We start from the raw sequence: 12,924 nt of genomic DNA, 5'->3' as shown, positions 1-12,924 counted from the left end.
AACAGAATTTTTAGTACTTCGAATTTTTGAATGTCAGAAGGTTACCTCTGAGATAATTATGAGATATTTATATGCCCATTTTTTTAATTTATGATAATTAATGAATTTTTGATCGAAATTTTGATATTATTTAACCCTAAAAAAGTAACTGAATGTAATCAAAATTTCAAAAAAATTTATATATGCAAAAGTATTCAAATTAAATAAAAAATAAATTAAATAAATGTAATATTGATAAGTTAAATTAAAAAAAATTCTTTTAATTTTTATTTATTTAAAGATAAAATTATATTTTTAACAATTTTTCAAAAGTAATACTATGAATACGAAAATTCGACATTCCTATAAAAGTCTTCTTAGATTTTTTATAGGTACACATTTCAAACTTGTTAAAAAATAATTTGTCGAAAATTAAACAAAATTTATAGTCTTTAACAGTAGTTAATTAAAGTTATATTTTCAAGATTTTCAAAAATTACTGTTACATATTAATATAATAGATATCCAAATGTATAGAATAGTTTATTTTTGAACACCAAATTTATATATCACAATGTGATTATAAACGTTATCTGGCCGCAAAACACTATCTGGGAAATTATTCTGCAATGAAAATTACAAAAATTAAAAAAAATTACATGAATTACAATAAATAACAAAAAATTGATATATAATATTAATAACAAATAATAAAAATAATATATTTCTCTTACATGATTTATTGCATCTGGATAATTTTGTGTTTCCAAACAGAAAGCAGCATGTTTAAAATATGGTTTTCCTTCTTTTCCTAAAATTGCTGATGTATTTCTTTCGGGAAAAAAATTTGACGTGTAGAATTGTACTCCAAGTTGATCGCTGTATACAACCATATATCTTCCGGAATCCGGATGAACAACTTTAGCAACGAATTTTGTTTTAGTTTTGTCTGAATCCGGTAAACAGAAATTATAATCATAACCACCTCCTGCAACTTTATTGATAACATTACCCAAAAATGTTGGATTTCTAAGATCCATTAATGTGTTATCAACTGGTCTTAATTCTCCCGTTGGAATACTTTCCGAATCCGTTACTGTCCACCGATCTGCATTCAATTGAATTTGATGTTTGTAAATTTCTTCGGCATTTGTGCCCTGTATATATTGAATTTTTGTTAGCATTTCACCAAAAAATAGAAATTTTTTTTAATTTCAAAATTATATTCTTAAACATTATGCTCTACTGAAATTTCCCCCATAAAAATTTATCATCTGGTTTTTATAATTTATCAGAAAGAAATGTATTTTAAAACACCTACATGTCCAGCAAGATTAAAGTAGCTGTGATTTGTTAGATTAATGGGAGTAGATTTGGTAGTAAATGCTTTCATTTCTATGTTAAATTGTCCATCATGATTTAATTTGAATGTTACGGAAGCAATAACAGCACCGGGAAATCCCTCATCTCCATCTTCACTTAAAAGAGTCATTACAACAGAATCATTACTTGCGAAAGCTTCCCATATTTTTGAGTTCCATCCGCGAAATCCTCCATGAAGAGTATTTTCACCTCTATTTTTCGCTAAATTATATTTCACACCGTCTAATGTGAAACTAGCTTTTCCAATTCGATTCGCAACTCTACCAACAGTTGCTCCAAAATAGGGATTATCACTTCTCAAATAACCTAATTTGATATTTAAAAATTATTAGAATTACATAAGTATCCCTGGTTAAAATTCCGAACTGCTTCTGAACTAATTCGGAATTAATCCGAAACAGTCCGGTTTATTGTCAGGTTTTTGTCTTCTGAAATTAGTCCGAAATTATTATTTATGTGACTAGAAAATCCGAAATTAATTAGGTGCTGTGTGAGAAATCAGTTCTTCCTGATTAAAACTTTTATGCGGACTAACTGCTACTTTTGAACAGATTTTTCCTGACTCATTTCGGATTAGGATTTCTTATCAACTTAAATCGGGATTAAAGTAGACTAATATCGGATTTTTCATACAAAGATTTTATATTATTCCGGACTCATTTCAGATTCAGTTTTCTGACAGTACTGAATCCAGATTGTTGCGGACTAATTGCGGATTAATTTCTTGTCAATTTCGGAATGATCAAGGATTTGTCTTTTGGTCCGGAATGATTGCTGACTAATACGGATCATTTTCGGATTGTTTTCGTATAATTACCAGATTAATGCGGACTGATCCATCCGAAGTTAATCTAGAATCAGTCCGAAATTTTAACCAGGAAGTAGATGTTTTCTGCACATAAATTTGGACATTTGTAAGTATGTCATAAAAACATTTTTTAATTGAACGAATTCTCCTGTTACAGAGAATTTTTACTTAACCAAACCAAATTTTTATTTTTAAAAATAAATAAATAATAAATACTAATTAAATTAAATACTTATTTATCCAAATTTTCATTTAGCGGAATTTCTACTCAAAAAATTTTTAAATAACAATATTTTTATATATGATGTATTTCACGACAAAGTGAAAGTCCATCTTCCATGAATTTTTTCAAATTTTATTAGCAAGCCGTTTTCGAGTTACAGAATATTGAAAATTGGAGAATTTTCATGACTTTTAATTTTTGAATGCTCATAACTTCCTTAAAAATGCATCAATTTTTAAAAATCCTTGTTTTCAAAATATGTTTTTCAACGTACTTTTCAAAAAAAATGGAAATTTTTTTTTTAACGATATTACTATCAAATTTTTGAGTTTTAATGATAAAAATTTTCTCCTTTGACGTACTAATCGATTTTTTTCAAAAAAAGTACTTCTTTGTACAAAACTTTTAAGCTTAGCTCGATAATGGGCAAACAATTTTTACAATATTTTCGGAATTTTTCAAAAATTTTTGAATTTAGAATTTTTAAAAAAAAATTTTTGTTTTTTTTATACTACGTACTTTTATGTATTTTGATGCGCTGATTACGAAAATCATAGTGACAATACCCGAAAATTCGATATTTATGATGAAAACCATAAAAAAAGTCCCAAAATTTATGGTTTTTTTGTTTACTGGGTAAAATATGCAAAATTAAAAAAAAACTTTTAAACAATAGTTATAGATCTTATTAAAATACGTTTTTTATATCTTATAAATTTTTTTTAATTTTGCATATTTTACCCCAATAAACGAATAAAAACCATAAATTTTTGCACTTTTTATTTTTTTCACCATAAACATCAAAAATTTTTAAAAAATTCATGGAAGCTAGTCTCAATTAGTACTAGAAGTAAAAAAATCGGAGATGCAATTGCAGATGGACTTTCACTTTGTCGTAGAATTTCATAGAATTCTTGAAACCTCGAATTTCCATTTGATAGAAATTTCATTTTTTCTGAAATAAACATGGTAAAAAACCTAAATTTTATATAAAAAATTCCAAATTATGTTATTAAAATTAGAATTTACGTAAATGAACTTTTAATTAAATAAAAACTCTCTTAAATAAAAATGCCATTCAATTTTTCAAAGTCTGCACTTCCTTTAATTATAAATAGCAAGAAAGTTGACGATAGTTTTATTTTATTAAAATTTATATAAACAATAATTTAAGTTTTATAATTACCTTCTAGATTATCATAACCAAGGACAATATCCGCCAGCTGATTATACTTATCAGGAGTTCTGATACTTATTATTGTTGCTCCATAATTTATCACATCTATCTCCTGGTTATTTCTGTTTTTTAATGTAAATTTCTTTACTTCTTTCCCATTAATATAGCCAAAAGATTGAATTTCAATTGCATTTTCCTGTGCCATTGTCAAACTGCAGATAAAAAATTTATTGTCAGTAAAAATTATATATATTAAAATATTAACAGATGAACAATTTTTAATGACAACAAATTAAACAATAGTTTTTAAACAAAAATATTATGATTTTTAATTGCACAAAAATAAGTACACATGTAAAATTCAGTTAAATGTTTGTTTTATGAAACTGATGAGTTTAAAGTATCAAGAGAGACTGAAGTATGTTCACGTGTTAAATTATTTCTTCAGTTGAAACGGTGAAAAAGTCAACAAATAAGTTATGTCAGTATAAGTAATGCTCTTATTGAATTTAAAATTAATATTTTTATAATTTACCTTAACGTGATAATAATCTTTCATTTTTTAAAAAAATTTATTTTGTTTATACATTATTGAGATATTTATCATCGTTCTTCATCAATGATTCATTACAAGTACGTGATTAATTTGTTATCACGTTGATAATTTTAACTTTTAATTTTATTCTTCCATTTAAATACTGTAACAATTCTTTTATTATCATTTTAGAATCTGACATTAACCTTGATCCAGTTGTTATATATATTTTATTTTATTATAATTATTTTTATTATTATTGTTATTATTAGCAAACTATACATATGCTAGAGCGCGCGTAAAAAATGTGTTGCATTGTTAATTTATTTGAATTATTAAGTAAATTATAAAATCATACAATTTTTATATTTATATATTTTGAATACCTAAAATTTTATCAAGATTATGATTTTTCAATTAATTGTTTTATTAAATTGAAATTAAAACATTTTCTTAATAGTATTTTGAAGAAATTACAATACAATTTTATTTTAAAAATAATTCATAATATAAATTATGAATGATTGAACATAAGCAATATTTATATTATTTTTTCAATTAAAAAAAATATTATTTTTAATTATATACCTATTATTTTAAAATTAATAACGAAACAAATATTTTAAACAAATATTAAAAGAAAATTTTTCAATTAATTCACACTATTAATTTATTCTCAATACAAATCAATCTTCTGAAAAAGTAAAATTTTAAATTCAATTTTATTAAAATTTTAATTGTCTGGAAAAGTTCAGTTGTTATAAAATTAATTACCTATTGTACAATGAATTTACTTTAGATATTAATTTAAAAATAATTTAATGTAGAAAATAATTTGAACATAAATCGATAAATTTTAAAAAAGATATGTATTTTGTTTTCAATTTGATAGTATTCTTTTTGATAGTTTAAAAAGAAAAAATTTATAATTCTTCCAAATTAGGAAAAAGTAAACGAAAACAGAAAAAGACTAATTTCATACGAGTTTGATACTACCGTCACAAAGTTTGATTTTCAAATAATAATAACCTACAAAAATTAGAATTTTCCAAAAGTAAACAAATGAATGCAGATAATGCACATACAATGGAAATGACAAAACTCATTTATTTCCTCATTATAATAAAAATAGGTGAACATTAATCTTCAGCCTTCGGCATATAATCACAGAAACGTGAAATTTAATGCGCAAACTGTAGACCTCAACAATTAAAATACGTTTTACCTAAATAGCAAAGTCAACACGAATATCAGGTACTTGAACATTATAAATCAGTTTTAATAAATTTACGCACTAGATATTTGGGCACTACTCTCACAATTTTTACAATCACCTTATGCCTTGATTTAGAAAGTGATTGGTAAAACACACTGGAATAGACGAAAGATTAGTTAAACGTTAAATATAGACCCGCAACACTCGCTGAAAGTAATAATTGTTTAATGTTTTAAGTTGTTGGGGGTAGTTTCAGGGTTTCTCCTTTCAAATCCTCTTCGCCAATAAGAAACAGGAAATTGTCTGTTAATGCGAAAGGAAGGACTACATTGTTTCAATCTTGAGAATCACATTTTATCAATTTCTTTTTTTTTCTTTTTTTGTCTGACATAAATGATGTCAAGGTTCTCAATTAATAAATTGGGAAAAATGAAAGTTAAATTCAGTATAGCTTACCATTAGTGAATCTTATTGTATTTATTTAATATTTTTACATATGTTTCTTGAATTTAATACTTATGATTTTATTTAAAAGTAACTTTTTAAGAATTGAAATTTTTGTGCTGTTCTATGAAAAATATTGAATACTTTTTAAAAAGATTTTTTGTCTATTTGTTAAGACAAAAACAAAAAATGTAAAAGGCCACGCACATAATGTACAGAAAATGACTTTCGGACAAATTGGATAAAACTTGAGGAAGATATTCTTTGAGGTATCTTTAACATAATGTATATCACAAAATGTTCCAAAAATAAAATTTTTAGAGTTATAGGGAGTAAAAGTGAAAAAATTTGAAAAACCTCTATTAAAAATCCCTTTACAAAATCTTGTACAAGAAAATGTACAATTTCGGCACCAGAATTTGGAAAAATTTCTTGTATCAGAGCTTGTAATAATAATAATAATTTATTTCAGCCTCTTTAGCCCAGAGACGGTCTTGGTTTACATTTATCTTTTATCTAATCTCATTCATTCATCTATACTAGTCTCATGCTTATATATAATTTAATAATTATATTTTTTTATCCTATTTAAATACCATTATTCAATATATATATTAACATTTTTGGTATACTATTGCCGTGTATATATACATTTTGACGTTTAATATTTACATTTCCTTTTACAAATTCCAAGACATATCTTATCCTATTTTATTCCAATTTCTCAGTATAACTTCCTTATCATTATCCTATTAACATTTTCATTTACTGCTTGTCATTCTTTTTCCTAATTTCGTTTTTAATTTTACAAAATAGTTTACATATTTCTATATTTCCCTTTTCACTTGTAATAATGTCTATTTTATCTAATCCTTTCTCTATAACTCCTTCTACCCACTGTTTGGTTCCTTCACATTCATATAAAAAGTGTTTAAATGTACTCCAACCATTCTCGCATAATTTACATGTCCAGTCTTTTTCTTCTAACCAATATCTATTAACTTTCTCAACATTTCCACATCTTATTCTAGTTACCGTCGCTTGATCCATACCCTTTTTATACTCTTTAATATACTGTGGTAATCCATTGCTCATAATATCTTTATATCTTGTGTTATGAATATGAATTTATCTTTTTCCTCTGTTTTCTTTTTCTCTATCCTGCACGTTTTCGTAAGTCTCTTTTCCAGTTTCATGATTTTTTCTTCATACTTTACTGCTATTGCCCCCCATTCATTTTTCATTTTCCTCGTTTCCGTTTTAGTATATATTATGTACTTAGGTGTACATATATCCAACCTTAACACCCATCTGTAATAATCCATTTGTATTTTTTCCAATTCTTTTTTCTCTTCCCAACCCCAGATTTCTTTATCGTATGACATAACACTTTTAGTCAAATAATTAAATATCATCTTTCTTTTTTTAAAATCTCCTTTACATTTATTTTCTCCTAATCCCCATGTTTTTTTCATTGCAACAACTCCTTTTTTCTTTAATTCTGAAATTTGATATTTATAATTACAATCCCTGTTAAAATTAAATCCTAGGTACTTGAATACTTTGACTTCTTCTAATTCTTCATTATCCCATAGCCATTTTTCCATTTTGCCGTTTTTTCCTTTATTGAACACCAATATCTTTGTTTTTTCAACACTTAAAATTAATTTTCTCTTTTTCAAAACATCCATCATATATATCATAGTATCCCTACTTATAGCTAATAAAACAATTAATAATTACCCACAAAGCACCGAAACTTTCCTAAAAATTTATTTGATATGTTCGGAATATTTAATTGCAATGTTTAGTGAAAATCATGTAAAGATTTAAATGTCCCACTTGAATAAATGTTTAGCGCGAAACTTTCCTGAACATTTATTTAATCGGAACATTTAAATCTTTACACAATTTTCACTAAACATTGCAATTAAATATTCTGAACATTTCAAATACACTGCGACCTGATAGTTTAGCGGCAGGTTTGGTGGGTCGTTCGCTAAACTCAGTAATGAGATTTCCCGAAATCGACGTCAGCAATCAGGGCCGTACGAACTACTTGAAATACGAAATCCTTAAACTCTTTTCTTGAAAATTCTCTATCTTATAATACATAATATTTTTATTGCAATAATTATTATAATTATATTTTAATTTTTAGATTTTATTATCATTATAAACAGTAATAAGTAATACTTAAAATTACTTTTAATAAAAATTCAAATAATTGTACTGATATCAGACAAGAAAGGGGAAAAACTCACCATTTGCCTTATAAATTTTAAATTTATTTGAAATTAAATAATATAAATTTCATCAAATATAACATTGAGAGCAAAGCCAGCAAACACGAATACGTAATGGTTATATATTTGTTCTATAACAAGATGTAACACGTTCTGTCACAAGCTTGTAGCATGTTACAAGCAGGTTATGATAAATGTCAGCTCTGATCTCTGTAACAGATATGTAATAAATACATAACACTGTTACTAGTGATTTATAACAGATATGTAACGATTATATAAATTAATTACAAATTTTTTAAATCCAGTAACAACATCTTATATAACACATATGTAACAAATATAGAACTTTGTTACAAAAAAAATACAGTTAAAATTAATATAATAAATTAAGAGAGTGTCATATTTTGTCTTAATTTGATTTTGATAATGTTAATAAAATAAAAAAAAATTTGTAATCCTAACACATTCTCGAAATTTTTTAACCGGTTGTCTCCCGAGATTCGAGCTTTCGACCATCACTAGTGTACTTACACTGCAGAGCTCAACCGTACTGGGAGCTGCGCCTAGACGCGCTCGACCAAGGGAGACTACAAAGGTTTCTTAGGAAATGTTCCTTGTAACAAACACATGAAATAGATAGGTTTATTATTTTGTAAGACCATCAAACAATTTTTTAGTTGTTTATTATTTATTACAATGAGTATATTAGCATATCGTTTCTAAAATATTAATAATTTTTAACAATATAAATAATTTTTATTTGTTAATTCTTAAATATGTTAATTAAAATAAATGTAAAAATTGTTAAATCTTTTAATTATTGTATTTTAAAATTTATTACCTTTTAATTTTTAATTTGAAAGGAAATAAATCTTTGCTTTAGTCAAGAGGACAGTACATGTAAATTTCAATTTTCTCCAAAAAAGTAATTAAGTAACAATGTTGAAACAGTAAAATTTTTTTAATTAACTAATATAATTTATATTACTCATAATAGTGATTTATAATATTATATATAAGAATAGTGTGATGTAAAAAAAATTGGTAAGTCTCAACAAATTGCAAGTCTTATAGTAATTTTTTACGCAAAGAATTTAAAAATTATTTAAATATAAAACAAAGCAAATATTAAATTTCTAATAAATATAAATTATAAAAATGTACGAAATTCAAAACATTTAAAAGTTCCCAAATTAATCAAATAATTTATGTTTCGGTCAAGTTTCAATATCCAATATTATTGAAATTCTATGTTATATAATATTCAAATATTAAAACAATTGATGTTGGCATAAAAATTGACAAAATTACTTTGCAAGGCATTATTAATGGAAAAAAATTAACATAGGAATCTTACAACAAAAAGGATGAAACATTTAATGACATTTGTGACTGAAGTGTTACAGAACATTTGTAGATTTGACATAATGTTATAATTCTAGAACAGATAGTTATTAATAATTTCTATACGAAAAGAAAAATCTAGTTTTAATAACATGAAAATGATTCCTACCATTAAAGCATGAATTTTTCTTACAAAGAAAGCAAAAATTCATACGTTCTTAGTATGTTTGAGAAACACGTCTTCGTAGTATGCATTTAATACTTTAAATGAATGAGCGCCACGCATAAATTGTATGAAACCAAAACCTACTACTATTGCAGGAGTCTCATGCTTTTTCGATATTAGAGTTCTGCAACTGGCGATCACCAAGTTTGAGTCAAGTTAAAGTGAGCGTAGCTTAATCGCCAGTTGCAGGACTCTAATACCGAAAAAGCATGAGACTCCTGCAATAGTAGTAGGTTTCAGTTTCATACGAATGAACCGCGTTGCCTTACTTCTACGCTCCTGCTCGAGTCGGAGCATCTTACGCTTACCGCTTAATTACCGTCCTATTGTTGCCGATTCCGAGTTTTCGCTAAACTCAGTTTCGCTAAACTCGGGTCGCAGTGTAAATCTTTAGGAAACCTTTAGGAAAGTTTTGGTGCTGTGGGGGTATTCTCTTATAATTATAATTCACTGCTGTCAAATTTCATCGATTCACCATTTTCTTAATACTTCAAGTTGACGGGAGTTGAATTTTAAAAATACAAATTAAATGTATTTCTAATTACTTTTTTTGTATTAAATTATTATTACGGCATTGTAAAAGAACTGTATTCAGTTTATATATATATATATATATATATATATTTGTCAAAATAAATTTTTTATATTTTTATAAGCAAATCATCGGTATCTGGTTCTATATTTTATCTCAGCTCCATTTTTCGAGGTAATGACTCAAAAATTGGTGTAGTCAGTTTTTTAGCTGATGTACCATGTGCCGATGCTTCGAACGAAAAAAATGCAATATAAAGTTGGTTAAAGTTTGTGTTTATTAAACGTCAGTGATGCAAACCTTTTACAGGTTACTTATTTCTTGTATAAACCATAAATTTACAGTTAAATAAGTATAATTGTTTCATGCCAATGTTCTATAATATTTTGTTCTGAAAAAGAAATATTTATTTATTTTAGAAAAATAAATATGAATATTAAACATTATTAAATTCTTCGTCCAAGCGCACAAAATTCAAATTTTTAAGTACTCTTGAGAAAAAAATATCAAGGTCACATGTTGTCTAAAATCATCGACAATTGGTGCATCTACCCCAGCTAAAATACAAATTATAATTAGAGAAATGTCTTAAAAGTTATTTTCAAAGTAGTAATAACAATAATTTTCAAAATTTTGTCAGTTTATAATTTTCTAAATTTTTTCATTCTTTTTGTTTTAATTTCAGTAAAATAATTTAATGAAAATAATTTTAAATTTACTAAATTAAAAGTAGACAATAATAGAATTTAGTTAACTTATTTACTATAATGCAATTTTGTATTCCAATTTAAAGAAAACGATGAGTGCAAACCTGGAATTACTGTTTAACTATAAATAGTCAGATTAATAATTACCAGAACTTCTATTTTACTTTATTTTTACATTTCTATCATTATATATTAAATAATAATCAATCTATATATATATTATACATTTATTATATACTACTTTTAATTGTAAAATAACATAATAACCGCAACTTTGCGATATCACAGCAATTCAAGTAGTAAAAGAACAGCAAATTTTTATAATTTTACCAAAAAAATCTGTTCAGAATTTTAGATCTTGTGCAGTGTATATTTGGGGTCCTGCACACTGAAAAAAAATTTATTTGATTCAAATAATCGGTTACTTGACTATTGTCAAATAAATATTTACTTGAAACAAATAATGTTTATTTGCGTAAAATAAACTGTATTTGAATCAATAATTTCTGTATTTAAAGCAAATACCATTTAATTGATTCAAATAAATTTTTTTTCAGTGCACGGTGATCGCAAGAAGGCGAGAAAAGTTTGTGTACGATAACGACGGAATCGAAGCATGTAGAGTAACTTTTTATCCTGTTATAGAAAAGTGGGGAGGTTTTTGGCACCCAAGATTTGAAACATTTGTGAAAAGTTTTCTTTTTACAGAAAGAGGTTTATTAGTGAATTTTTTCTGTTTTTAAGTAAGGAAGACGATGGTACTATTCATTTTTTAATAAAGTGGAAAGAAATGTGAAAAAAGTTGTAAAACGAAATATAAAAAACAAAAATTTCTTAAAATTGTAATTTTTTAACTTCGTTTGGGGTGCCTAATCACCCTAGTTTTCCATTCAGGATTAAATAACACCCTTATTAACATGCTACAAATTGGGAAAATTATTATATCCGCATATAATTTTTAAAATTCGTTTTTTAAAGTTTGGAGAAATAATCCCAAGTAGCACGGAATAGTGCTGGAATTTCTTGCTTGTTAGCATCGTGATCAATATCGTATTGCCGACAAATTGAATTTTCCTCAAATATTCAATTTTTTTAAAATAAATTACTTGACAAAATATTAATAAACTTTGGTACATTGACAACGAATCATTATACTATTTTTGAGTTTTCCTCAAAATTTTAGCTCAATTTATCAAGTATTTTGCGAGAAAATCTGCAGAGAATATTCACATGTGAAATCACAACAATCACATAACCGTAACAGATTACAGAACAAATAATTAATGTAATTTTTTGAACAAAATTATAAATTATTGAATAAATAAGTAAATTCACATTATTTGATCATGATATATATGTCAAGCATATAATAATATGTGATAAATGAAAAATTACCCATAAAAAAATTACAAAATTGTATAAAATATTTCATTTACATGAACCGGCCTTATTCGAACATGGACTAGTAAAATGTCAGACTTCAGAGGTTTCTCTATATGTTTCACTATGCATTACCTTAAATATAGGTAGAGTTCACTGTGTTTTGTTTTGATTATACAGGGGCACTTGTCTTGTCATGTCCTTGTTTTGTTTAGTAACTATTCTAACCTTATTTTGCCGAAGTCAACCAAATAAATATAAATGTTATATGTACTGTTAACTGTAAAAAAAGGTAACGAATTTAATAGTTCAATTAACAATATTACATGCTTCTGTAATTAATTTTTGTTAAAAAAAATTGTGTCATTTTATTATAGTCAATATGGTAATAATAAACGTTTTGAGGTTAGAAATACACGATCATATAAATTTACGTTTTAAATGACTATTGTGAATTTATCTTTTTGAGTAACAGTTTTTGCTCACATGCTTACATGTAAGTTTGTTGGTGATAGCTGATTGGATATTGACAATGCCATTCGAAGTTTGTTGAATCAGTTTACATATAATTTACAAAGATTTTGATAAATTCCACGTCAGTTCAACACAACAAATTTTGTGAGTTTTTTCGGATTTAACTGTAACTTGGTACATTCTATTCTTTGATAGTAATAAATATAATCCACAAGTATTTTGGCCAAATTTTTAAAAATTTACTGAC

At 25.6% G+C, this 12,924-nt stretch overlaps 2 protein-coding genes across 11 annotated transcripts in view; one reads left to right on the top strand and one right to left on the bottom strand.

The window, feature by feature from the left end:
* Positions 1 to 254: 254 nt before the first annotated feature.
* LOC127285442 (galactose mutarotase) overlaps positions 255 to 12,924 on the bottom strand; it is a 26,413-nt gene continuing 13,743 nt past the window's right edge. For 2 of the 8 annotated variants that reach the window (XM_051311449.1, XM_051311452.1), the window contains 4 exons: positions 3,580 to 3,782; positions 1,301 to 1,668; positions 714 to 1,136; positions 255 to 603 (listed from right to left, as the gene is read on the bottom strand). In XM_051311449.1, the coding sequence (XP_051167406.1) occupies positions 523 to 603; positions 714 to 1,136; positions 1,301 to 1,668; positions 3,580 to 3,782 (1,075 nt within the window). In that variant the 3' untranslated portion in view covers positions 255 to 522. Of the gene's footprint in view, positions 604 to 713; positions 1,137 to 1,300; positions 1,669 to 3,579; positions 3,783 to 3,920; positions 4,063 to 4,105; positions 4,125 to 5,330; positions 5,551 to 12,218; positions 12,296 to 12,338; positions 12,478 to 12,697; positions 12,813 to 12,924 lie in introns of those variants that run through there. The other 6 variants (XM_051311453.1, XM_051311454.1, XM_051311450.1 and 3 more) reach the window with 6 other exon arrangements.
* LOC127285441 (peptide-N(4)-(N-acetyl-beta-glucosaminyl)asparagine amidase) overlaps positions 12,373 to 12,924 on the top strand; it is a 16,121-nt gene continuing 15,569 nt past the window's right edge. The window contains exon 1 of one of the 3 annotated variants that reach the window (XM_051311441.1): positions 12,373 to 12,495. Coding sequence is in view for 1 of the 3 variants with exons in the window: in XM_051311445.1 (XP_051167402.1) it covers positions 12,465 to 12,495 (31 nt within the window). In the remaining 2 variants the exon portion in view is untranslated. Of the gene's footprint in view, positions 12,496 to 12,679; positions 12,822 to 12,924 lie in introns of those variants that run through there. The other 2 variants (XM_051311445.1, XM_051311442.1) reach the window with 2 other exon arrangements.

The sequence above is a fragment of the Leptopilina boulardi genome, unplaced genomic scaffold, assembly GCF_019393585.1.
Source record: "Leptopilina boulardi isolate dan_hultmark-lab unplaced genomic scaffold, ZJU_Lbou_2.1 LbouV2_332, whole genome shotgun sequence".
NCBI lineage: Eukaryota > Metazoa > Arthropoda > Insecta > Hymenoptera > Figitidae > Leptopilina > Leptopilina boulardi.
This window is presented reverse-complemented; position numbering and strand designations above follow the sequence as displayed.